At 40.4% G+C, this 25862-nt stretch overlaps 1 protein-coding gene across 3 annotated transcripts in view; it reads left to right on the top strand.

The window, feature by feature from the left end:
- The window catches only part of cacna2d3a (calcium channel, voltage-dependent, alpha 2/delta subunit 3a), a 338457-nt gene that overhangs the window by 174133 nt on the left and 138462 nt on the right, over positions 1 to 25862 (top strand). For all 3 annotated transcript variants that reach the window (XM_037536196.1, XM_037536195.1, XM_037536194.1), the window contains exons 12-13: positions 16847 to 16925; positions 23481 to 23614. In XM_037536196.1, coding sequence (XP_037392093.1) covers positions 16847 to 16925; positions 23481 to 23614 — 213 coding nt within the window. The remainder of the gene's footprint in view (positions 1 to 16846; positions 16926 to 23480; positions 23615 to 25862) is intronic.

The raw sequence follows: 25862 nt of genomic DNA, 5'->3' as shown, positions 1-25862 counted from the left end.
AAATAGAGGTGCCACAGAGGCTTTGGTTCCCTGCAGTGGTTTGATTTTTGATTTTTTACGGAACCAAAAGTGGTTCTTATTAGAGTTGCACCAAAATGGGAATTGTATTCAGTATTTTTCATGTACATATGTGCCGATACTGATGGCACTACATAAAATGTCTTTGGAAATCGAGAAACTGAGACTACATCTACCTGGGTTAGCACTACAGACTAAATATGTCATTCATTTCTGTAGTCTTCAGGGCTGCTTTAACCTGCTCCTGGGTCCTGGGCCAACAGGTAGGCTTGGGCCCTCTGGGTCTAGTTAAAATTCATAAAATCAATATAACAAATTTACACAAATTACAAAAGATTTCATAAACAGACAACAGGTGCATAACTTGGATAACAGTTAGCAGAACCAATGCCTAACGTAACCACACACTGAACGACCTGCGGCATCCAGAAACTGTCAATACCAGCGTGCGTCTGTCTGCGCTACCATTCAACATCACTCCATTACTGCAAACTTAAACCCAGAACCAAACCACTTAAAGCCACAGTTACACAAAGTTTGAAATGTCCACTGAGAAGGTGAAGCTGAAGTTAGTTCTTATTCAAATTTTCCTTTCCGTCTGAAAAGGTGTAGCAGATAACGATCTTATAGGAAGTCAGTTTCAGCGTCACGTGTTTAGCTCGAAAACAGAAAGGTTGTGACCTTAACCGATACCATGATAAATCCACCAGGGCAAACGATCCTTTTCCCCCATTACAACACTGCAGAACTGCTCCAATGGAACAACAAATTAACATAGCCTACCAATGGCTGTCCTGGTAGTCTTTTGCAGTAAAATTAATAAAATTCAGATAATTTAGCCCAGTAGCCAGTCATTGCCTAAACGTTCTGGTCTTCCAAAGTGCAATAAATACAGCATTAAATGTCAGCAATATTGATCAAATCTAAATATTCTTTGATGGAACTCATTTGTATAGCAGTTATCTGCCAACGCCAACATGATCCTGATATCATTGTGCATCCTTTGTTCTCCTACGGTATTACACCACAGAGCTGGTTCTGCCTCTGTTATTTTTGAAATTGATAGGGAAGCCCTTCTCTATATATCTATGAATATACAACTATTACGTACCAGACGCATAGATCCACAGTCCTTATAATTATCTGACAAATATCTCTACTCAGCAAGTTTGAATGGAATATGTTACAGATTGCTCAGCCTTCAGTCCAGAGTTCATGTTAATTTATTGCTGTCTGCTTCCATCCCTCAAGGTACTGTTTACTCAAATCCACATAGTTTGCCACCTATTATTATGGCTGCATTCATTTGTCTTTGTTCCTGTAGTGATATCCAATGCTGGACACAATATTTGTGTAAGTCCATAGTAGTAAAAATTGGAAGAAGATGGCGAAGTAATATAAGAAATACAGCAATGAAGCAATCCAGACAAGTACTGAAAAAAGGAAACAAAGAGCCATATGAGCTTGGGGTGGTCATCAGTGATGGACGACATTACAGTGTATAATACATTGTGATGTTTAATTGCTTGACCTTCTGTTTGTACCATTATGTTTTGCTTATTGGCCAAGCAGGTGTAGTTAGGTGTAAATTCAAAATGAACCATTATGACTGTAAAAGTACCCAAAAGTGCACTCCCTATATAGTGTAAATCTCCCTATAGATCAAGGTCGTCAAAATCAGGACTGGAGGCAACAGCACTGCAGAGTTGTATGTTCTAATACTAATAATGAAGGGTTTAATAATTACCTGGAGGGATGCCGTTGACTCAGGTGTGTAACACCAAAAATGTGCTGCGTTATGTCCCTCTAGGAACCTGACCCATTTTTCCACCCTAACATAATTGAATGGGCAGAAAGGCTACCTTTAGGCAACTGTCTAACCAGTGTCAAAGGTGATGTTTTCACCTCTCTTGTTTTAGAGGAAGGGTTAGAGGACTGGACTAACAAGTGATGCAGACTGACATCACGACAGTGTCTCAAAGCTAAACAAGGTATTTTTCTGTTTGTGCAGGAATTTTACCTAAAGCCCTATTCAAGCTAGACCACTAGAGGTGGTCCTGTACTGTATTTTTTAAACTATTACAGAAGATGATTTGTTCAGGATAAAATATATTTAATTTCCCCAGATGATTTCAAATGGCCCAGACTGAAAGGACAAAGCCTGGAGGTTCTTGTCCGAGTTTAGAATAAAGTTAAACTGGTTTAAACAAATAAACAACAAAACTTACAAGCAGTTAATGTTAATTTGGTAGTTACCATACAGTTAATGTTAGCATTAGACTTTAAAGTCGACTCTTTCCACATACCAAATGCCACCCAACAAGACTACAGTTGCATTGCTCTGTGAGTGGTACTTTCAAAGTATTGTACTTTTCTTCTCCTTCTAATTAAGCCTTCAGCAAAAATGTTTTAGATTGCAAAGGATGAAGTTTGTCTGTGACCAGAATTAGCTAATGTTGGAAAGAGATTAATTCTATAACTTTGTCAAAATAGTCATACTGTCTTAGGTCATCTTAGATGTTCTAGACTTTTCCTATGCCTCTCTATTATGGGTACATACACTTGAGGCTCCGTTAACATCCTCATAGGAAAACATCTAATACACTTAACCTTTATCTCCAAAGTGCACAACTCCATCTAGTTTATTCTCAGTTAAACTTCCACAGTGACTACACAAGTCAACAACTGGCGAGCCAGCCAGGAGTCTAACTTGGAATCTTCTGAGCTATGAGTTCAATTCAAATAGGATGGCTGTTACTGAGGAAGCTCTGGGTTTTGTGAATTTTGATGGTAATTTAATGCAGAATTATTCAGCTGGCTGAATAATTTAATGTTAGGATTCAGTTTTCTATTTAGTTTTCAGAAGCTTCATCTTTTTTCATGCTTTCTATGTAGCCATTTCAAATATAATGGGAACAGTGTAATGTGGGACAACCAAAAAATGCTGAGAGCCTCAAAGCAGCTATTGTAGTACTGACAGTGCTGAAGAAGGGGAACAGTGGTGCTGATTACACCGCGCTCTACCCGTGTGACAAGTCAACAGAATCCAGGTGCTAGCAGATGAACAGACAAGGGATGTTTAATCTCCAGAAGTAGAAAGGGCAAGACAAAACCGTAAACGAGGAACGGGCCGAAAGTCAAAAACACAGATCAAAAGAGACAGGAAAAGGTACAAAAAGGGAGCAAGCACAAAGTCGTCAACAGGTAAACAGAGCAGGGGTCAGAAACACGAATTAAAGGCAGTCAGAATATTACGCTCAGTAGTTCTCAAGAAAACAATACCTCGCAACTAACCTAAGTTAAGCCCGGGCTTATATACTGAATCTATTCGCCATAGGACAATCTAATCAGGTGCACCCAGTTAGAATTCCAGGGATTGCGAGAGCTGATAGGAGCGCAGACATGAGTCAGAGTTCATGTGAGTTCCCATAGAATCCTGGGTAATGGAGTTCGTGTCGGAGTCCGACTCTGATTGTGCCTGCAGAGTCACATGATCCCCCCGATGGACTCTAGGAAATGAAGTCCGTTTTTGTTCGGGAGTTTTCTGGATGCGTGACAACCCGTCGACTCTTTAGGCCTCATGACTGAGCTCAACCCGGTTCCATGATAAAAATAACAGCAATGAACTTGCCAAACAAAATAACTCACTGAAATAAATGAAAAACAGTGGCCTATTAACTCAAAAGCAAACGAATCATAAATGTGAATAGTGATAGGGTTGACTTGAATTCTAGCGCCTGGGCTTCAGCCTGTCTAATAATATGAACTAAAGAAAATGACGTTAACAGCAGCTGTCAGTCACACCTCATGAAACCTGATGAAATCTCCACCACCTCTCCGAGGAAGCAGCTTTTAGTTGACTCTTAGCTAAATCTAGCCGAAAACGTAAGGTTTTATTTTACTATTTTCGTAATACTTTGTTGTTTCGGAATAAAATGACAGCGGTTTATTGAACATAGGTTTTATTGCAAGTGTCTCTTATCTAGGTTTTAACCCAAACCTCTATAAAATATGGTTTTGATGCAGTTTTGAAGTGTATGAAGCTGAGAGACGAGAAATCTCGAGTAATGTAGGTTCACCATAAATTCTGGACAATAAGTATAAGTTTAGATTTAATTGCCTAAATTGCCTAGTGATTATGGTATTAAGCTCTTTTGTCATGCGCTCGTTATACATAGACAAAACAGATATTACTTTGCATGAGACAGCAGGGTTTTCTGAAATATTCTAATGTTTAGATGATCATCGGTTCTGACGGGGAAAAAAAAAACATTAAAGTTGCCACCTTTTAAGTGTCACTTCAAAATACATCAGTAAAGATGTATTTACTCCTCAGTCTCATCTTACAGATGATACTAGATCTTCAGAGTCTTCCGTTTTCTCAGTTCATCACAGAACTCAGCCTCTCTCTCTCTCTCTCTCTCTCCCTCTCTCTCTCTGCCTTTTGTGTGTTTTGTCTTTATGTGAGAGCACTAGCAGAGTATATTGTGATCAGCCTCGGGCTGATGTTTTGTGTGTAATATCATGCTTGGTGTTATTTTTGTTTGTACAGATTGTTTCCACTTATACAGCCAAGTAAATTCAGAAATATTTTCAGACTAGGATTGAAGATATACAAAAAATAGCTTTTACAATAAACTACTTATTTACTCAAACTTACCAATACTTTCACTTCTACTTTTACTTGTACTCAAGTAAATTATCACTATAGTACTTTTCGGTACTCTTTCAACCCCCTGGTTCGGGTGTGGGTGGGTGTGTGTGTTTGTCTGGTGTGTCTATATATGTGTGTTTGAGGTAAGATTTGGAGCGGAGCGGTGGAGGATTTCTCCATTTAAAGTAGAGCTTGGTGGTAATAGAAGTGCTTTGTCTCTGTCAGAGGCGTGAGCTAGCTTGGCTTCTCTTGGTTTATTCTGACGCTACTGTTTATCATTAACAAGAAACCTTGGTTAAGAATCACATTCGGCAATGCCAGTGCAATGCAATACTTCACTGCTTCATTTTTCTCCGATAACGTCAGAAGGACTACGGAGCGTCATATGGTCTATTTTGGCTAAAGCTTGGTGCCTAGTTCTGTTTAATTAGGTTAGAATGGAAATATGGATGTTAATCATTTGGACTGTGTGTCATATGTTATTGTGTAGTTCGGGTCATTATTCATTTCCCAATTGTAACACTATGTTCCTAAAATAAAGCCACCAAAAGGAGCAGTTCCCCGGAAGAAGCTCATTTATTTCTCTAAAGAACATTTCATTGGTTGTTTTTTAAAGAACCACTGTTTATAAATGTGATGTGCAGATGTGAACTTTCTAATGTTAAGCTTTACATCTGTTGCCAGAAGATGTTGGCCATAATGTCATTGTGTGGCATCTGAGCTTTCTGGGAACTACAGTCTTTACTATCACTATATAAAAGATTCACAAGGCTTCCTTTTTGATTGAATACGCTGTGAGCACAGTTTGGATCAGAAAAGGCTTGTTGTTTCATCATAGGATATCAAAACTTTACAGTATGACAGTAAGGCAGTACATCTTTTACAAAGCCTTTTGCAAAAAATATTCATCATAAACTCATGACTAAATCATCAGGAAATACACTTATTAAGCATGAGCAAATATGTCAGACTTTTGCATGCATGGGGAACCTGTGGTTCTTGAGTGCAGGAAGCCAGCAGAGTTTGCAGATTTTTCTGCTGGAGCAAACTACCAAACCTACAATGCAAAAAAATGAGAAGTCAGCTCAACTGAAAATGATAAGGTAGCTGGTTACACACCGTTTCTTGATTTAACTCAACTTTGACACCAGAAGTTGAGTTCACCCAACTCAAACTTCTTTTTCAAGTTCTCTTAATTATCATTATAAGTAAACCGTATAGAATTTGTTTTCTACTCCGGATCCCCACTAGCTGTGAATCTTTCTATCAAACAGTTCCACTAGACGTTAACTCATTTTGGGCTTCCAGCTATGGACAGCTGAGGTATTGCTGGGGTTCAGACTTATAGTTTCACACTCTCCTACTGTTGGCGTGAATCTTAGACCATCGCTCCACATGTTACTACAGTACTTTTTAAAGTTCAAACAGTTTTAACAGTCTATTGAACATTTAAGAACACAGAAACCTGACTAATTTCAGGAACTTGTGAGTGGTGGAATAGACTAAGCATGCTCCCCCATCAGAAGGTTGTGAGTGTGACCCTCAGGGATGCCATAGCCATAGAAGAGATGAAAATGCATGGTGGGATTGTCTGATGGAAAGAGGTGCAGCTACTGCTTTTCTTAAGTTGACTCAACTTGAGGACACACGAGTTCACACAACTCAAACCTCTTAGTCGAGTTCAGTCAGGTAAGTTATGTCATTTAAGTAAATAAAGTGACCCTGTTTTCTATATTCAGCTTCCCTTACTAGCCAGGACTCTGTCCATCACACAATCCTGCTTTTCCTCTTGTGTACACACATATAGATCTTGTTGGGATTCAAATTTACAACCTCCTGTACGAGTGACAGCTTAGCCCACTGCACCACTCCAGAACATGTGTGATTAAGTTTAATACACTGAAGAAAATATTTTTAGTTTTAACTTTAAAGCATGGTATAGTTTCATGTAGTGGAACTGCCTAATAATTTGTCCTGACATCAGGAGTTTGTGAGTTTGAATCCCTATAGCTGTCCATATCCAGACACTCAAGAGTAAAATATGCCAGATGGGCCTGTATGATAGAAGGAGTGCCAGCTGGTGAGGAAACGGGGTAAAAGCATATCGTTTATGTTTATCTACCTAAGATGCAGACCTAGAAACAGCAGCTGGGAGAGTTTTTGACTCAACTAAGAAGTTTGACTTGGTGTCCTCAAGTTGAGTCAAATCAAGAAAAGCCATGTAATCAGTTATTATAATATTTCAAGTTGAAGAGACTTCTCTTTTTTTACAGTGAGGGGAAATTGAGTAAAATAACATGCACTGTACATTATTTACTTGACTGAGATGCAGAACTAAAATAAATGTTAGTTAGGATAACTTTTGACTCAGAGTTTTAGCTTGGCTGAACTCTAGTGTCTTCAGGTGTAGGACATTGCAAATTCGAATTATGGTGATACTACAGCCACTCACGGCCAGGACGCCAGGAGAGCACAGGTGGCCTAATGGAGGAAGTCTGTGCTAGTTTTCGTCCTCCTCGCGGTGGTGGTTTTGTGTGACTGGGGGAGTCGTACTAGTGGGTGAAATTAGAAATTAGCTCTAAATTGGGGAGAAGAATTGGGGGAAAACAAAACAGAAAAGCTGTGTGATCAATTACCTGATCATTTCAAGTGCCGCTGACTTTCATTTTTAACAGTGTGGTACATAATTGATCGAGTTAAAGTACTGAGCAGGACAATCAACAAACCTTGCGGGATACTGGCCCTCCTGGATGGTAGTTGACCGCCCCTGGTTCGTGCTACAAATGTGACATAAAATGAAGAAACAACTTTATGACTGTGAAAAGTCGTCATACTCTAACTTTTAATAGCTTTCCTTCTTGCTTCCTTCATGCTTTCTCTTTCTGTCCCCACCCAATCCCTACCATCGCACCTGTGGGCTATTATCTGCGCTAGCTCAGTACTAATGGCTTGTCTGTGTTAATGGTGAGATGCCCCTAAAGCTTCATGCAAGAACGCCCCTCCATCCGGCATGCAGAGAAGAGTTGTGCCCATTTGTTTTTCGGCTTTCTCTACAGGTGCAGTTATTTTAATTACGCCCGCTTTGAAAAAGTACAAGTTATTAGATTGGAACACTAAAATCAGCCAGTGTAGTGTAATGTTTTATGCTTCTTTAAACTAGGCATTGCTATTGCATTGAATAAAAAGGTAGTAACAATTAGGCAATTGTTATGAATTAGAATTGTTTAAAATCATCATCTCTGACATTTAGCTTGTGTAATTGACTATTTTTGCCTTTTCGCCTTTTACTGTCTTTCTCTAAGGAAATTTCGTTGGCTGTATTGCTGCCTACAGACACATTAAATAAGACTGTAATTGCACAGATCTGCACTAAAATAGACGACAGTGTTCAAGATTGCACAGTTGTCTCTGGTTCTTTTTAATTCGGTCTTCTTTGTCTTGGCTTAGGTCTCTCCGATTGAAGCGTATTTAGGACATAATGTAATTCATGTACTGACAAAGAACAAGAGGGTCAAAGATTATACTTAGATTGTGACTTCGAGACTTTGACTTTGACCCCTTTAACCTCTTTTTTTACTGAAGCCATTTAGTGAATTACACAACTGAAAGCATTGGATTTTTGGTTGTAGGTGAGAAGAATTTGTTAAAGTGAACATTTATAAAGGCCTTTTTATTGTGTTGAAATGCTGTTTACTGGTAGGATTTTCAAATACAGAGGGCCAACAGTGTCTTTATTAGTCTGATGAGAGTTACAAGGAGAAGAGTTTTACCTGATTATATGAATGGAACATATTCCACTGGTGGAATGGCCACTAGGGACCTGCAGAATAGATGTTAGCAATAGTAACATCTGTCAACGTGTGCAATTGGAGCTGTCCATGTGTGCGTTATCTAGCTGTGGCGTGGAGCGAGGAGGCGGACGCATACGCTGAGATAAGCGACTTTTATTAGGGACAAATCCAGGGTCAGAGTCACAACGGTCCAGGGTCAAACAGCCAACACGGAGCAAAGGAGGGACAGACATGACAAAATGAAAACAGGATCAAACATACAAACAGTACAACCAGAACAAAGAACAACAAATAAGATCCAAACATCTAAACACCATCTAAACAGTACAAACAAGGCAGTAAACAACAAAGACCAACACAGACCAAGGCAAACACAGGGCTTAAATACACGAGGGCTAACATGGTATCACAAGACACAGGTGGGGACAATCAGGGGCGGCGTCACGAAACAAGGTGCTGGACTGAAAACCAAAACAAAAACACATGGGCTAAACCAAAACACAACAGAACACATGGACAGGACTGGGAGGGGCCAATCATGACACTAGCACTGTATAAAGGATGCACAGCCTGCTACCTTCAGTAGTGCACTTTGAGCGAGTGTACACACACATTTTGAAATGAATAAGGTCTTGTTGACTTGTTTCCTCTGACTAACAGTAAAATGACAGTGGTCATAAATTGAGAATAATAAGGGTAATAGCTAAATTGTATAGATCCAGATGGAGGTTAATAGCTGAACCTCATGATCACGTTGAAAATCTGTTGAGTATACTGCTTAGGTCTTTGTGCTCTCAAGAAGGGACTAATCTTAGCATGAGTATAGTATATGTCTGCAAAGTCAAGGAATTACTGAATTGACAATGACAAACCAGATGTGTACCCTATACCACTGGTTTTCAGCATCAGTGCTGAGGACCCATAGTCTGGGGGGCCAAACGTGATCTCATTACAAGAAAATCTGGGGACAACCATGAGCCGTTTTGAGCCAAATAGTACAACCCCAATTCCAATGAAGTTGGGACGTTGTGTAAAACATAAATAAAAACAGAAAACGATGATTTGCAAATCCTTTTCAACCTATATTCAATCGAATACACTACAAAGACAAGATATTTAATGTTCAAATGGATAAACTTTATTGTTTTTTGCGAATACTCACTCATTTTGAATTTAATGCCTGCAACACGTTCCAAAGAAGTTGGGACAGGGGCAACAAAAGACTGGGGAAGTTAAGGAATGCTCAAACACCTGTTTGGAACATTCCACAGGTAAACGGGTTAATTGGAAACAGGTGAGTGGCATGATTGGGTATAAAGGGGGCATCCCTGAAAGGCTCAATCGTTCACAAGCAAGGACGGGCGAGGTTCACCACTTTGTGAACAACTGTGTGAGCAAATAGTCCAACAGTTTAAGAACAACGTTTCTCAACGTGCAACTGCAAGGAATTTAGGGATTTCATCATCTACAGTCCATAATATCATCAAAAGATTCAGAGAATCTGGAGAAATCTCTGCAGGTAAGCGGCGAGGCAGAAAACCAACACTGAATGCCTGTGACCTTTGACCCCTCAGGCAGCACTGCATTAAAAACCCACATCATTCTGTAACGGATATTCCCACATGGGCTCAGGACACTTCAGATAACCACTGTCAGTGAACTCAGTTCGTCGCTCCATCTACAAGTGCAAGTTAAAACTCTGCCATGCAAAGCGAAGCCACATATCAACACCACCCAGAAACGCCGCCGGCTTCTCTGGGCCGAGCTCATCTGAGATGGACTGACGCAGAGTGGAAAAGTGTCCGGTGGTCTGACGCGTCCACATTTCACACTGTTTCTGGAAATCATGGACGTCGTGTCCTCCGGGCCAAAGAGGAAAAGGACTGTCTGGATTGTTTTCAGCGCAAAGTTCAAAAGCCAGCATCTCTGATGGTGTGGGGGGGTGTTAGTGCCCATGGCAGGGGTAACCTGCACATCTGTGAAGGCCCCATTAATGCTGAAAGGTACATACAGGTTTTGGAGCAACATCTGCTGCCATCCAAGCAGCGTCTTTTTCAGGGACGTCCTGCTTATTTCAGCAAGATGATGCCAAGCCACATTCTGCACGTGTTACAACAGCGTGGCTTCATAGTAAAAGAGTGCGGATACTAGACTGGCCTGCCTGCAGTCCAGACCGTCTCCCATTGAAAATGTGTGGCGCATTATGAAGCTCAAAATACGACAGCGGAGACCCCGGACTGCTGAGCAGCTGAAGCTGGACATCAAGCAGGAATGGGAAAGAATTCCACCTACAAAGCTTCAACAATTAGTGTCCTCAGTTCCCAAACGCTTATTGAGTGTTAAAGGAAAGGTGATGTAACTCAGTGGTAAACACGCCCCTGTCCCAACTTCTTTGGAACGTGTTGCAGGCATCAAATTCAAAAAGAGCAAATATTTGCAAAAAACAATAAAGTTTATCCGTTTGAACATTAAATGTCTTTGTAGTGTATTCAATTGAATATAGGTTGAAAAGGATTTGCAAATCATCATTTTCTGTTTTTATTTATGTTTTACACAACGTCCCAACTCCACTGGAATTGGGGGTGTAGACATGTCTCAAAGTGAATGCTGAACACAAAGTAGAAGACTTTACCTGTGCTGGAATGGGTATGAAGGCTGCTCTTCAGTGTTGACGTGTGTAACTGAGATGGGCTGAACAGAATGTATCGGCATTTCACGGTTTACTGAAGTCAGCAATGTGACATGGCTAAATATTATGTTTAAAAATCTTGGCAATGATAATGTTAATGCAATAATTTCTGTTCATCTGGAAGTGATGAATATCCACTAAAACTGAGCTACTTTTTACAGTCTACAGTTTGTACAGTGTCTTTCAGTTGCTGCTCTACCAAACTTAAGGCTGTTGTTTAATAAAGTGCACAACTTTGCAGATCTTGTGCTTTTCCTCGCTTTCAGCTGCTCATTTAGCATTTAGTGTTTCTCCTTTAACAACGACTTCTTTAAACACTTCCTCCTCCCCCGGTAATCCCTGCACCTCTCTGTGTGTCCCACAGCGCCTCCTGCTGCCTCATGCTCTGTGTGTGGGTGTGTGTGTGTGGTGTGGGTGTGTGTGTGTGAGGGAGAGAGCTGGAGAGAGAGAGCTCCTCCCTACAGGCAGGGCATAATGAAGCAGAGAGAACCCATCTGGACACAACACTCTGAAGGGCTGGGGGTCAGTGAGTCGCAACGGAGGTCACACAGGCTCACAGCAGGGTCCTTTGCGTGTATGTGTGTGTTTGTTTGTGTTCTTTGTAGGGGGAATGTTAGGTGGTTCCATTAGTTTATGAGCTTTTAGCGTAGTAATTATCTCCATTACTACCTTTACATCCGTTCCAGTGGCCTCCTTTTGTGGGACAGTGTGATTTGCAGAGCACCCTCCATCCATTTCAAATCCTATTTCTGGAAATTGCAGTACTGCTAAAATATTCAGTCACAAGGCGGCTGAAGTCACAACAGCAGTCGCAAAAACATGTAATTTTACACTAGCAATTTCTTGCACATAGCTCTTTAAATGATTTTAAACTTTCCATTTGTGTTTAGTAGTGTAACACTGGAGTAGCGGGTGAGAAAGCAGGAATATCACTGTTTTGTCTTCTGATTCTGACACCAGTGCTGACACTTTGAGTGTCATCTGATACCAATCTAAGCTTTACAACTGAAACACTTAAGATAACGATCTAAATGTTGGCCGTCATCCTCACACTGCTCAAACACTCTACACTGTGCAGGAAGAAATACACATATGGGGTTGGTTGTTTATTGCTTACCTGTTAATGATCTGTAAATCTGTAAACGCCTCTAAAAGGTTACTATATTAAAGTAATGTAGACTGATTATGTACCATTATTTTTGGACTGTAGTCTTTTTAAGTAAGGCAGCTTTGGCTCATCAGAACATGAAAACTGCACTGTTTAATGAAGTAAAATGATTATAGGAGAATAATAGTAGGGTCAGTCTAGTCTTCTTTTGAGACTCCACATTAACAATAATTGTAAACAAAGGCCATTCTAAAACCACTTTCTGTGTTCTGTCTGCTAAAAGAATTAAAATAGTTCATAAGGCTTTACCTTGTTGGGCAGTCGTGGGCTGGAGGTTAGGGAACTGGCCCTGTGACCGGAGGGTCGCCAGTTCGATCCCCAGTGCCAACAGTTCATGACTGAGGTGTCCTTGAGCAAGACACCTAACCCCCAACTGCTCCCCGGGTGCTGTGCATAGGGCTGCCCACCACTCCGGGCGGGAGAGTGTGTGTGTGTGTGTGTGTGTGTGTGTGTGTGTGTGTGTGTGTGTGGTGTTTCTCTTCATGGATGGGTTAAATGCGAGGTGGAATTTCCCCATTTGTGGGATTAAAAAGTATCACTTAACATTGGCGTAAATTACAATGTAATTTGTAGATGACCCCTAAGCTTTCAGCTGTTTCGACAGCCTATGGACCATAATCATGTGGGAGATGATTTTCTCACTTACCAATAATGATCATTTACACATTAACGTTTTTGCACTGCTTGCTTAAAAACATTTAAAGAAAGAAATCATTGATGTGAAAATGAACCCTACGTTAGTTCTTTTCACATTTTTGTTATTCTTCTGTTCCACGTTATGCTTCTTAGTCAACATTAATGTTAATGGATTTTTTTTCATAGCATCAAACAACAGCTTGCTTCTAGGTCAGTTTCCTGCTGTAAAATCTACAGTACGGAAAATCAGGATAAATGCCTAACTTTCAGATTTCTTCCAGCCTCCTCCCTTCATGAAAAACTTCTTAAATCCACACAATTCATGGGGAATATTTATCATTCAGAATGGCAATTTGTATAATATGTGTATTGAATGTAATCTTGCTGGTAATTTCCCATTTTTAAATGTACCTGTGATCTGATTACCGCCCTTTGTTCTGGGAGCTAGCTGTGCTTCCTCCGAGACACATAAAGCACCTCTGCATCCTTTCAGACTGCTGCTAATGCAACAATGGACGGCTCAATGTGTTTAGAGGGAAATGCATTACGCCAGTTCTGGTATGTCAATTAACAGACACCACTGAGACGATAATGCCAAGGTTTAGACGTTTGCACCAATCAAAAAAAGGCTAAACAAGGCCAAGCGTTCTACAGCCATTCACCTAAACTACCTTTCCACTGCTGGTGCGTTATTGGCCCAGATGTAAACAGTACTAAGTCAATGTTCTGTCTAAAAGTCTACAATAGTGTAATTTAGTAGCTATGTGTGCAAAATCATGGATAAACACTGAGGATAACACACCACACAGAGCAGGAGACATCATGCCCCAGGCTCCAAAATTCAATTTGCTCTGTACCTGATCACGTAGTGCAGATACTGCTGCATGTGGTCTTTCAGAGTTAGAGGAAAGCTAATTGCAGGGCAGCCGTTTCTGGTTCCATCAGCTACTGGCTGAGGGACTGTAAAGAGGGCTGCTCAGCCATGGGTGCAATTACCACAGAGCTCTATCAGCCTGTCTGAGTCTACTGAATCTGTACCAACCACTACTAAGTGTACACCCACCTCCCAAGAGCTGTCTGATGATCTTGTCATTGGTCATCAGAGGGCTTTCAAAATGAGCTGCAGGAACTTTCATTTCTGATGGTTAGGCCATCCTGAATTAACTGCTCTCCTTAGCAACCAGTCTCACTGTGGTTTGATATGAGTCTGATTTTCAAAAATCCAAGGGAACATATTGTAATGTGTAAAATATGTAAATATTTTTTTAAATGACATTTAATGTAATATTTAACATCCAGCAAAGTTGAAAAAAAAAGCAAGATAGAAACACAGTCAGGTCTGTAATATTTAGAAGTTATTGTTATTTTAACTGTCTATCGCAAACAGACTGTACAGTTCTGGAATAACGTCTTATCGAGAGATGAGAAAGATCAACTTGCTCCTAAATGACTGGAAGAGAATAATATGGAGAAATGCTCACGATTCAAAGCATACGACCTCATCTCTCAAGCATGGTGGAGGTAGTGTTATGTAATTTTACATTCATGGCATTTGGCTGACGCTCTTATCCAGAGCGACTTACAATTTGATCATTTTACACAGGTAGGCGAAGGTGGTGTTAGGAGTCTTGCCCAAGGACTCTTATTGGTATAGTGTAGGGAGCTTGTCCAAACAGGGGATTGAACCCTAGTCTACAGCGTAGAAGGCAGAGGTGTTAATCACTACACTACACCAACCACCATATGCCTATATGACCTCCAGTAGAACATACTTGCGTTTATTAGCAGTATGACTGCTGACGAAAGCAGCAAGATGATTTCTGAAGTGTAATTTCATACTGCTGAGGTTTTGTTATTGTACTTTAACCAGGACTTTCTGATACCTTCTGTTCCAGCTTATTGTTATGGGTGGCCCTACTAGCAGGGCACCTGCTTCTGAAAGTATTGCTTATGAAGACTAAAGACTTATTGTCAAAATAGAAGCTTAGTTTCATTATTAACACAAATGACAGCATTTGTGCAAGAAAGTTTCCCATTTTAAATCAGTGCAGTCACAGTACCTCCTCAGGAAAAATAAATCCAGCTAGAATCTATTATTTTGCTAGTCTATCGCTGCGTCCTATTAGGACAACTTTCATATCCTGACTCAGAACTGGTGTACTTTAAGCATATTTTGGAAGACGCGCCAGTGTTTGGATATCCCGTGAAGATTTGAGACGCTTAAATCGTTTCGTCATATTTGAAACAAAAACATGACGACAAAGTAACACATGCTGATATGTGTGGACACACTAATCCCCGTAGATGTTCTTGCATAGCAATTTTCTGTGCCTCTCCATCCATTACACAGATAGTCTCATATGCTACTGGTGGTGCCTGACAGAGTGAAGCAGAGCAGAGCTGTGCTGAGGAGGACAGCTGTGTTTCCCCAGGCACACAGCTGGAACCCGGACAGGGGAATAACACAATCTGGCAACCTTCGTAACCCTGAACCCGCACAGACAACAGCCACAATCTGGCAACTGTTTGTCTCCTCTAGACATCCCCATCCACACACACACACACACACACACACACACACACACACACACACACACACACACACATATGCAAACTCACACAAACTGTGCACATGCATGTCTACTAAAAAGGTTAGGAGGTTAGCGTAATGACGTGTACAATTCATTTCACATTTGATACATTTTCCTAGCTGGTGTAGGAGGTTTGGGTTAATTATATCTATGAACGATGTATAAGAAATAAGTATTGTTAATAATAACAAATCCAACGGGACAAAATAGTCACTGAATGAGGTATACTTGATGTTTAACCCTAAGGAGACAATTAATAATAGAAATACTGATTTTTTTTCAGGATTTGAAGGAGATTTGATTGTTTAAGTTTGGTGGAGTACTTTTATGGCTATTAGAATGGGATACACACACACACACACACACACACACACACACAAACAAACAGTGAAGTTTTAAACATCTCAGTATCAATGCTGGACTGAGAATAGTCTACCAACCCACAATATCCAGCCAACAGCATACTGTGGCCTGTTCACGCTCCAGTTCAATTTTACATGCAATGGAAAAAACAGCAAGAATCTGCATTCCGACGTAGGAATTCCACATTTTGGGCGGAATATGCTCCGTCACCCGAATACAGCTTTAGACTCTGCCATTACACTGCCATTATAAACTATTCCAAATAAAGGAATTTGTTGAACATCCAAGGATGGACCCTATTTTGAATGTCGCTTGCCATTTCACACATAAAACTACCTGCTAAATATGTGAATGTAAAGGTAAAAGGTAAAGTGTGTTTTTTAAATGGTCGATTTGTCTACGTCACCGTTTAATGAACAAAGTGTAAACTTTAACAGTAGACTTTAGAGGAGTGGAGCAATAATTGGTTGTCTAAAGTAATAACATGATAATAATGTATTGTGGGGCTATTTCTGTATTTCCAGGACTAAATCACTTCATAAACTGCTCTTATAAGTGACAGTGTGTGTAAATATGTATATTTACTTGTCCAATCTGCAAAACAAGTTATAAGTTGCTTAATCAGGTAAGTACACATTTATTGAGGCTACCGTCCTCAACAGCAGGTTAAGCCGTAGTATTTAAATGTTGTAATCACTGAGTTTATTCACTCATTTGGTAGCTGATAGGTGCATTAGAATGCACAAAGTTGTAATGGACTGGCTGGCCACCGCCTGTTAAAGCAAACAGATAAACCTAATACGAAGACCAAACTAATCAACTGCAGATAGTACATGGGGGAGCTACAGCCTTATCTGCTTTTGAGTTAGCAGGCTTCGGAGCTATCTGAGGCGATTAAAAATGAGTGACGGCTAATATCTGCTTTCCTCTCCACAGGTCCGTATATTCCCTTACCTGATTGGGCGGGAGTCTGCCTTCGCTGATAATCTGAAATGGATGGCCTGTGCTAACAAAGGTTGGGCTTCCTCAATTTCCCTTCCCATCATGCCACTCTGCAAACATTTGGACAGCCTCTTTAATGAGCGCAGGGAGACGGTGAGATGGGAAAATTCCGTGTAAATAAATGGCTTGTCATTCAGGTGTTCATGTGTCTGGCGACAACAGAGTGGATGCCATGCTGCCTGTAATCTGAGCTTATTTCAATTATTGCTCAACCCCCCATTTTCTGTGATTGAAAGCCAGCAAAGGATGACTCAACCAATGAGAGCTGCATAGAAGACAAATAAAATAGCAAAGGTTATGTAAGTAGTTCGTGTCCACCTGTAAGCCACTACCATTCAAACGTCTTGTTTCATGTAGGCGCATGAGGTAATTCTACTACTGTGATGCTGCTACTCTAAAACTTTGTAGGTCCCAACTAATTAGCAGAAAGCTGTACAAAAGAAACGGCGAAATGAGTGAGAAAGCTGCGTGACCTTGAGAAAGCAGTTCTAATAAAATGATGCCTCTTGTTTGAAAAGGGGTGATCGAAGGTCTCGAGGCAGGGTCTGCCTTACCAAGATAATTACTATAAATAGATTCTTACTAGGAGTGGCTCAAACACACTTTCGCTCACTGGTATTTCTGAATGTGCACCTGAATACTCAGAAACCTTTAAGCCTTTTGTTGCCCTGTGAAGGCTCAAGCAGAAAGCTAATAGCAGGTTTTACAGGATCTAGCTGTGTGTTTGTGCTGTATTTCTGGGTTGTGTGATGTTAGAGCTGGTTTCTCTCACTCTGGCTAGTGATGGCAGGTTCCTCTGAGTGCTCTGGTGTGTGAATCATGTTGTTTTTAACCCTGTGTGAGATGTAATATAACAGTAGCAAGTGGATTTTGAGTGACTTCGGAGCTGTATTTCTGGCTGATGGATGGTCACAGGTGGGTGAAATCAATGTGGATTAGGAAGGCAGAGTCTATTTTAACCCTTTAACCCCCCAAAAAACCAGAGCAGCAGGATTTTGGGTGATTTTTGGATGATGCTGATGTCACAGCTTGATCGCACTAGCTGGTTGGGGGCTGGTCTGCTGAATGTCCTAATATGTGGGTCATTACTGTAGCTTAAATTGTTCTGAAGTTATAAAGGCTAAAAGTTACCTACCGTTTTCCCTGCAAATTGCAGGTTTCAGGTTAAAAGCAGTAACTTGTCCGTCTCATAAACCAGATAAACCTCCCTTTTAATCAATGTTTAATTCCAAAACAGCTGCACTAACCTTTTCTTCTGCTTACATACTAGTGTTCTAAACTATATTTAACAATAATATTAATAATAATGTGATGCTCTTGTTACTGTGGTAGTTACAGAGCAGCTCCTGTACTGCAGGTGTGTGGAAAAGACTCCTTTCCTTTTGCAGCAGTAGAAAAATATGATGTGATCTTATTGAATTGGTATGGAGCAGGATAAGGATGACCGTATTTGAGATAATTGATCAAACCTGTCATGCCTCTATGGTACCAGCCTCTTTTTGCACTGGGCATTTTTCTTGTCAGCCAATAATTTATATTCACACCCGGGAGGTTAATGATCAACCGATTAAACATTAACTGACAAATTCCTAAGTGTTAAACCAATGATAATGACTAATATCCAATGCATTATTGATATTAGAACAGGCAGGCTTTTCATTCAACTTTTTTTTTGTATGCACACGGTCACAACTTGTTCTCATAGCTCTACATAGGGATGCAGAACTCCAGGCTTTCTTAATTGATTCCTGCCACTGGAGTCGATAGAGTTGACTCTGGTGCTACTGGTTAAAAGACAAGGGTCTAGTGGTGCCACAGTCATTAATAAGTGGATATAGCACCGTTTAAATTATTACAGTTCTGTTGCCACTAGGATATTTAGCCACACTTTATTTGGTGCAGTGCCAAGACGCTCTTTTTTAAAAGCCATGTTGCTTCTGTTGAGTGTAGCTTTAACACTGGAAAGGTCAAGATGGTCATTTTGACTGCTTTGTACTTTTGGGACAATTTCAACATAGTAAAATTCCGTAAACACATTTTTACTAAATTAGGGGGGTACTTTGTTATGAGATCAACAGTGAAAAGCAAAAAAAGGTTGGGTGTTTCTCCCTTGCGAGGCAATTAGTGGTCATGACCATATGCATCCCTGCAAGGTGGGTCATCATTTAATCAGCAGTTACTCAGTAGACTACTCACCTCATCTGATTGAGAAAATATTTAAAAAGAACGTGCAAAGTACGATGTAAAACAGAATAAGCAGCAGCAGTAGAATGAAATAGATCATAGGAAATAGTATAGGCTGTGGCATATAAGCCAATCAAATGTGTTATAAATCTTTGGCTGGCTACAAGTACATTTTGAACAGGGCACTGTGTCTGGACAACAATGAGATCCGACCACTCAAGCAGCGATTCGGAGAGGGAGGTGGAGAAAGATGGTTGAGCTCCATCTGAGTAAGGCAAGGAACATTTTTAAACTGGATTTGCAGCAGCGTCAAATGTGCCCTGCATTTAGCCTCTAGCCAAGTGCATGTGCAGTTTGTGGCAGAACCATCTGTTATGAATGAATTTCATTTTGATTAAACTAAATAATATTCAACTATGCTAAAATATTAAAATCATATACATTTGTTAGTTTTATGAATACAGTTCAGTTAATATCAAGCAGTTTCTATAAACATTTCCAGTGATGGTCAATTTGACTGGCTGGCAGGTTTCCACTACATAGTAACATGAAAAGCTGCCACCATGTAACATGTTTTATTGTTCACATTTGAAAGTAATTCATTTGAAACGATGCTTTTCTTACAGACAGATTTAAGTTAACTAAATAGCCTTTGTTGTCCTGTACTAGTACTGGAGATAATGATTCTCAAAACACAGACTTTACAGTTAAATATACAGAAATACAAAAAATGTGTTTTCTTATTAGTTATGGAATTCCAAACTTTCTAGTTAAGCTGTGCCCTAGACTGCTTCTACAGACATTAGTGAAAGAATTGGTCACTCTCAGGAGCTCAGTGAATTCCAGCGTGGTGCCGTGATCGGACGCCACCTGTGCAGCAAGTCCAGTCGTGAAATTTCCTCACTACTAATTATTCCACAGTCCATTGTCAGTGGGATTATAACAAAGTGGAAGCGATTGGGAACGACAGCAACTCAGCCACGAAGTGGTCGGCCACGTAAAATGACAGAGCGGTCAGCGGATGCTGAGGGGCATAGAGCGCAGAGGTCACCGACTTTCTGCAGAGTCCATCACTACAGACCTCCAAACTTCATGTGGCCTTCAGATCATCTCAAGAACAGCGTAGAGAGCTTCATGGAATGGGTTTCCATGGCCGACCAGCTGCATCCAAGCCTTACATCACCAAGCGCAATGCAAAGCGTGGAATGCAGTGGAGTAAAGCGCCGCCACTGGACTCTAGAGCAGTGGAGACGTGTTCTCTGGAATGACCAATCACGCTTCTCCATCTAGCAATCCAATGGACGAGTCTGGGTTTGGCGGTTGCCAGGAGACGGTACTTGTCTGACTACATTTTGCAGAGTGTAAAGTTTGGTGGAGGGGGGATCATGGTGTGGGGTTGTTTTTCAGGAGTTGAGCTCGGCCCCTTAGTTCCAGTGAAAGGAACTCTTAAAGCTTCAGCACCAAGAGATTTTGGACAATTTCACGCTCCCAACTTTGTAGGAACAGTTTGGGGACGGCCCCTTCCTGTTCCAACATGACTGCGCACCAGTGCACAAAGCAGGTCCATAAAGACACGGATGAGCCAGTTTGGTGTGGAAGAACTTGACTGGCCTGCACAGAGTCCTGACCTCAACCCCATAGAACACCGTTGGGATGAATCAGAGTGGAGACTGTGAGCCAGGCCTTCTCGTCCAACATCAGTGTCTGACCTCACAAATGTGCTTCTGGAAGAACGGTCAAAAATTCCCATAAACACACTCCTAACCCTTGTGGAAAGCCTTCCCAGAAGAGTTGAAGCTGTTGTAGCTGCAAAGGGTGGGCCGACATCATATTAAACCCTATGGATTAAAAATGTGATCTCACTCAAGTTCATATGCGTGTGAAGCCAGACGAGCGAAGACTTCTGGCTATTTAGTGTGTTGTGAATGTTGGTTTATGACTGTGTATCAGAGCTTTCCCTGTCAATGGCTGGCAACTGACTATCTGACTTCACAAGCTTAGCATGCCGTATTGCGTCACACGACCAGCCTGGTTTCCTATAGCTGTTGAGATTTTGAAGTTTTCTAAATTTAGCTCCTTTTTTTCCAGTGGCTGTCCCAGCTGAGTCTGTGATAAAACTGACAGGGGGTCCTCTCCTCACCGCCGGCAATAGATTAAAGAAGCCCGTTGCTACAGTGATTAGAGGGTGAGGGCGACACAGTTGGGAAGGTGACAGCCCACTGTGAGCCAGACTGGCCTTGAAGTGGGTGTGCTTGCTAGAATGTGTTTGTGTGCACAGTTGTAAAGTTAGAGACTAAAGGCCATGCAGCACCTTATAAAATAGAGAAAGGCTCTATAGCACCATTTAGTGGCTGAACAGCAATATGGGAAAAAGACCACAGCATTAATATTTGTGGAGGAGCTGACCCAGGCATGTGCAGCTAACAAATGAGATTGAATATTCTATTTTATTAAAGCAGTTATCTGCCAATACCGATATCATCGTCCATCTGAACAAATTGATTGACGTCTAAGGGGTACATTGTCACTGGACCCTATTTGAATTGGAGTGCCATTAACATTTTAGAATGCATCATTAAAATCTTTAAGCTATGAAATATTATTAGATGAATTTCTTTTTGCTCCATCTCAACCAGTGTAAATCAGCAATGCGGTCCTTCCATATAAACACTACATGGTTTATTTGCTCGAACGTGACAAATACTTAAAAAAACTTTTAAAAAATTCAAATGGCTACAACTTAATGTTTTCTTTTTTGGATGCACAAACAGTTGTACATGAATGTTTGAATTGATTTTAAATAGATTTTTAGTAACATTTTTCTTTGCAACACTTTGACAGCCTTAACTCTAAAATAGAAAAATGAACTATACAAACCTTTTCTGTTGTGCCATATAGAGCTCCAATTGATCTACTAAATTATAGAAATATTTTGTTTCTGAGAGATGGCAAATATTTATAGATATGTTTTGAGGCGGTTCCGTGAGAATAAACCATGTACACCACAGACAGTGGCTATAATGTTTACAGTCTAAGTACTGTGGTCCTAGCCCAGGGCTAAAGTCTAGCAGTGCCCCTTGGGTTAGAATTGGAACAAGTGCCGTCATAGATTTATGATTCTCGTTTATATACTAGTTCCTTCAGTCAGTCGGTACGTGCGTGTGGTAGAGAATTAACTGGGCCAGAAATGTTGGCCTGGATTTGAATATAGCCTGACACAATTCTAAGTTTGAATCCAAACCAAACACATTCTCTCTTAACCCAACTCGAGCTTGAGTCCCATCATCTGGAGACCCTAATAAAACTCCTTTCGCCAACGTTCTCCTCTGTTGATATAAACTGGGCTGTGCTAATCTTGGGAAGTGTGTGTATAATATCCTCGCCAATCACATGGCTGTTGTTCATTGTCCCATCGTAAGTGGACCCAGTAGGCTTTAGCTCTACTTCAGTGGTGCAGCAGGCTGGGGACCATGGACTGAATGCCGCCAATTTTACATGCTCTTCGCATGTCACACCCCAAGCAGTCCTGTGCTAGGTCTGATGAGCTGTATTTTATTTTATTTATATTATATAGTGTCTTTTTTTTATTTCATTCACATGTTGTGGCATCATTAACATGACAAGCAATTTTAGTACATACATAGGTTTATATGTAAGACATACTCATGTCCTGCTTATCTACAGCATGAATATAGGCGAGTCTGTGTTTGTGTATGTGCGCATTTGAGGGTTTGAGATCTTCGATCTGTCTTGCGTACAAAGTCATGCGCAGCACAGCGACCCTGAAAATCAATTTCCCTGTGCCCTGATTTTCCCCTCCAATGCCTTCCTCTGATGGCTCTGCATCTCCGCTTTTCTGCTTGGATGGCTTCTGGACAGGGAAGACCTTGTTGGGGAAATAGATCACTAGGGAATATTTTCTGATCTATTTTTACTCCTTTAACTTCCTCTCAGTACCCTCAGCACTGTAGATACAGTACAGCCAGGACAGGTGTGCAAGGAGATGTTTTATTCCTTCTTGATGACTAATGTGTGTATATGTGTGTGTGTATGTATATATATATATATATATATATATATATATTTTTTTTTTTTTTTTTATAGAGAGAGAGAGAGAGAGAGAGAATAGCTGTTACATTGTATGTAAATGTTATGATGAGTGTACTGGAAGAAATGGCTGTAAATCACTCGTGAAAAAGTCTGGTTCCATTGACTTACATGTAAAGTAGGTTTTTTGCTTCTCCTGTAAAGTTACCAAGTTTTGTTCTGACAACAGCGATATATATGTGTGTGTGTGTGTGTGTGTGTGTGTGTATATATATATATATTTTTAGTTAACAGTTGTCATTTGGTTGTACATGATTTTTATTCTTTTCATTTTCAGGTTATTTTACCCAGATTTCCACCTTAGCTGATGTTCAAGAAAATGTGATGGAGTACCTGCACGTGCTCAGTAGACCGAAGGTGATCGACCAGGAACACGACGTAGTATGGACCGAGGCCTACATCGATAGTACAGTGAGTAATGCCACATGTAGCACACCTTGCTAGGTTTAATATCCAGCAGCACATAAACTGCAGTTAAAGGCACACAAATATGCCTATAAAGCATATGTATTGTTTCCTTATTAGACATTAACATTGTAAAATGCCAAGTGAACAATTTTCATAGGATAATACACTGAAATTCACACTCCCATTTTAAACTCAAGTAAACACCAGATTAAGAACTTCTATAGTTTACCAGCAACTTCTACTGCAAATATTGAGTTTACACTGGAAATGATGTGTGATTTACACTCAGTGGCCACTTTATTTGGTACACTTGCCTTGCATCCGCGCTCATCGGAAATCTTAACAGCTCTACTTACTATACAGGTGCGCTTTGTCATTCTACAGTTACAGACAGGAGTTGTTTCACTGCATACTTCATAGGCCTGCTTTGGTGGTGGCATGTTAGTGTGTGTGGTACTGGTAAGTGAGTAGGTCTCACATAAAAGAGTGCAACAGGTTTACAATGCAGGCAGCACCATCAATCATACAAGTTCCACTTTTCTACTGAGGCCAAAGTCCACTTATGCAGAAGCAACACACAGCAGGTGTGGAGTTTTTATCCTGGAGTTGTTAAACACCTCGATTTCACTACTAAACTGAGAACAGTCCACTAACAAAAAGTATCCAGCCAACAGCGTCCTGTGTGCAGTATCCTCTGACCACTGATGAAGGACTAGAAGATGATCAACACAAACTGCAGCAACAGATGAGCTACAGTGCTGTGAAAAAGTATTTGCCTCAATTTCTTGTTTTTTGCATATTAATTACAAGTAAAAGTTTTAGATCATCACACTACGTTTATTAGACAAAGATAACTCAAGTAAAAACAATATGCTTATATATTTTAAATGATGATTTCATCTATTGAAGAAAAAAAATACCATTTAGGTACTAAATCAACCAATTAATCAATTTCATTTGACTACTTGGTTCAGTTTCACTAGCCACACCCAGACATCATATCTGCTAGACCTGTTCATTTTAACACTAGCATGACTGAGATTTCAGGATCCTCAGGACATCCCCCCTCCTTCTTGCCAGCAATTAGCAGGACCATAAGTCAACTTTTATTATGTTAATTCACAGAGAAGCTCTGAGGCAGCAGCTCTGTGGTGCATCCAGAAAGCCTACTAGTATCATCTGTCTTCCTCTCCCTATGTCTGTAAATATATAAATACATAATATACTGATTCTTGTTGTTAGTATAATATCTCCATATCATTATCATCAGTATATTTGATTTTCAACAGTAAATGAAAAATAAAAATGTTTTGCACTGCATGTATGTGTTTATATATATATACATATACATACACACACACACACACACACACACACACACACACACATATATATATATATATATATATATATATATATATATATATATATATATACATATAAAAGTATAAATACCGTTTTTGGATACAGTATACAGTACATAGAGTAATATTATAGTACATATATAACAGTACATATTATACAGTACTGGTAAAATTGCCAAAATCATATCGACAATATTAGCATTGTCTGCCATTGTGTGAACCTTGCAGGCTGGGTAGTTCACTTCGACCTAGCCAACAGTGTGAACGACTGACTGAACAAACTAACGAATTAAACTCAGACAAGGAAATGTTGAAATGTTAAACTGAAACAAGGAAAAACTATGAGTGTGTTTTATTTACACAATGAACAGTGGAAATGTGCGAGTAATTTCACCAAACACCAAGAAATGGGCTGCAGTTTGTCTTATGGCGTTAATAGGTCAAAATAGCTGTCAATCAAAACGGGATTCAGCCTTTCGACTGATCCTCCAATCATCTTGCAGAAGCTCCGTGTCCAGACCCGCCCACAGCTCCATTCACCCCCAGAGACGCTCAGCGACCGGGGGCGGGACAAAATCGTGGCATTTTTCCAATGACTGGCAAGTTTCGAAGCAATGAAAAAACCCGCTCCATGCGGTCACGCTGGACAGAAATATAACCTGCCTGGCAATGTGAAGTATGTTAGAAGGTCTCAAAAGCAGCACATGATGCTACGTTCTAAAGAGATTCAGAAACAGATGCAAAACAAAGTCTCTGACATCTACCGACCTGAAAAGGGTTACAAAATCATAGCTAAGGCTTTTCTGAGAGCCTTTTTCCACAAATGGAGAAAACGTAGAACACTGGAGAACCTTCCTAGGAGTGGCCGGTCTACCAAGATTTCACCA

The sequence above is a fragment of the Pygocentrus nattereri genome, chromosome 29 (genome assembly GCF_015220715.1).
Source record: "Pygocentrus nattereri isolate fPygNat1 chromosome 29, fPygNat1.pri, whole genome shotgun sequence".
Classification (NCBI taxonomy): Eukaryota; Metazoa; Chordata; class Actinopteri; order Characiformes; family Serrasalmidae; genus Pygocentrus; species Pygocentrus nattereri.
The sequence above is the reverse complement of the archived record's forward strand: the minus strand, read 5'-3'. Positions and strand labels throughout refer to the sequence as shown.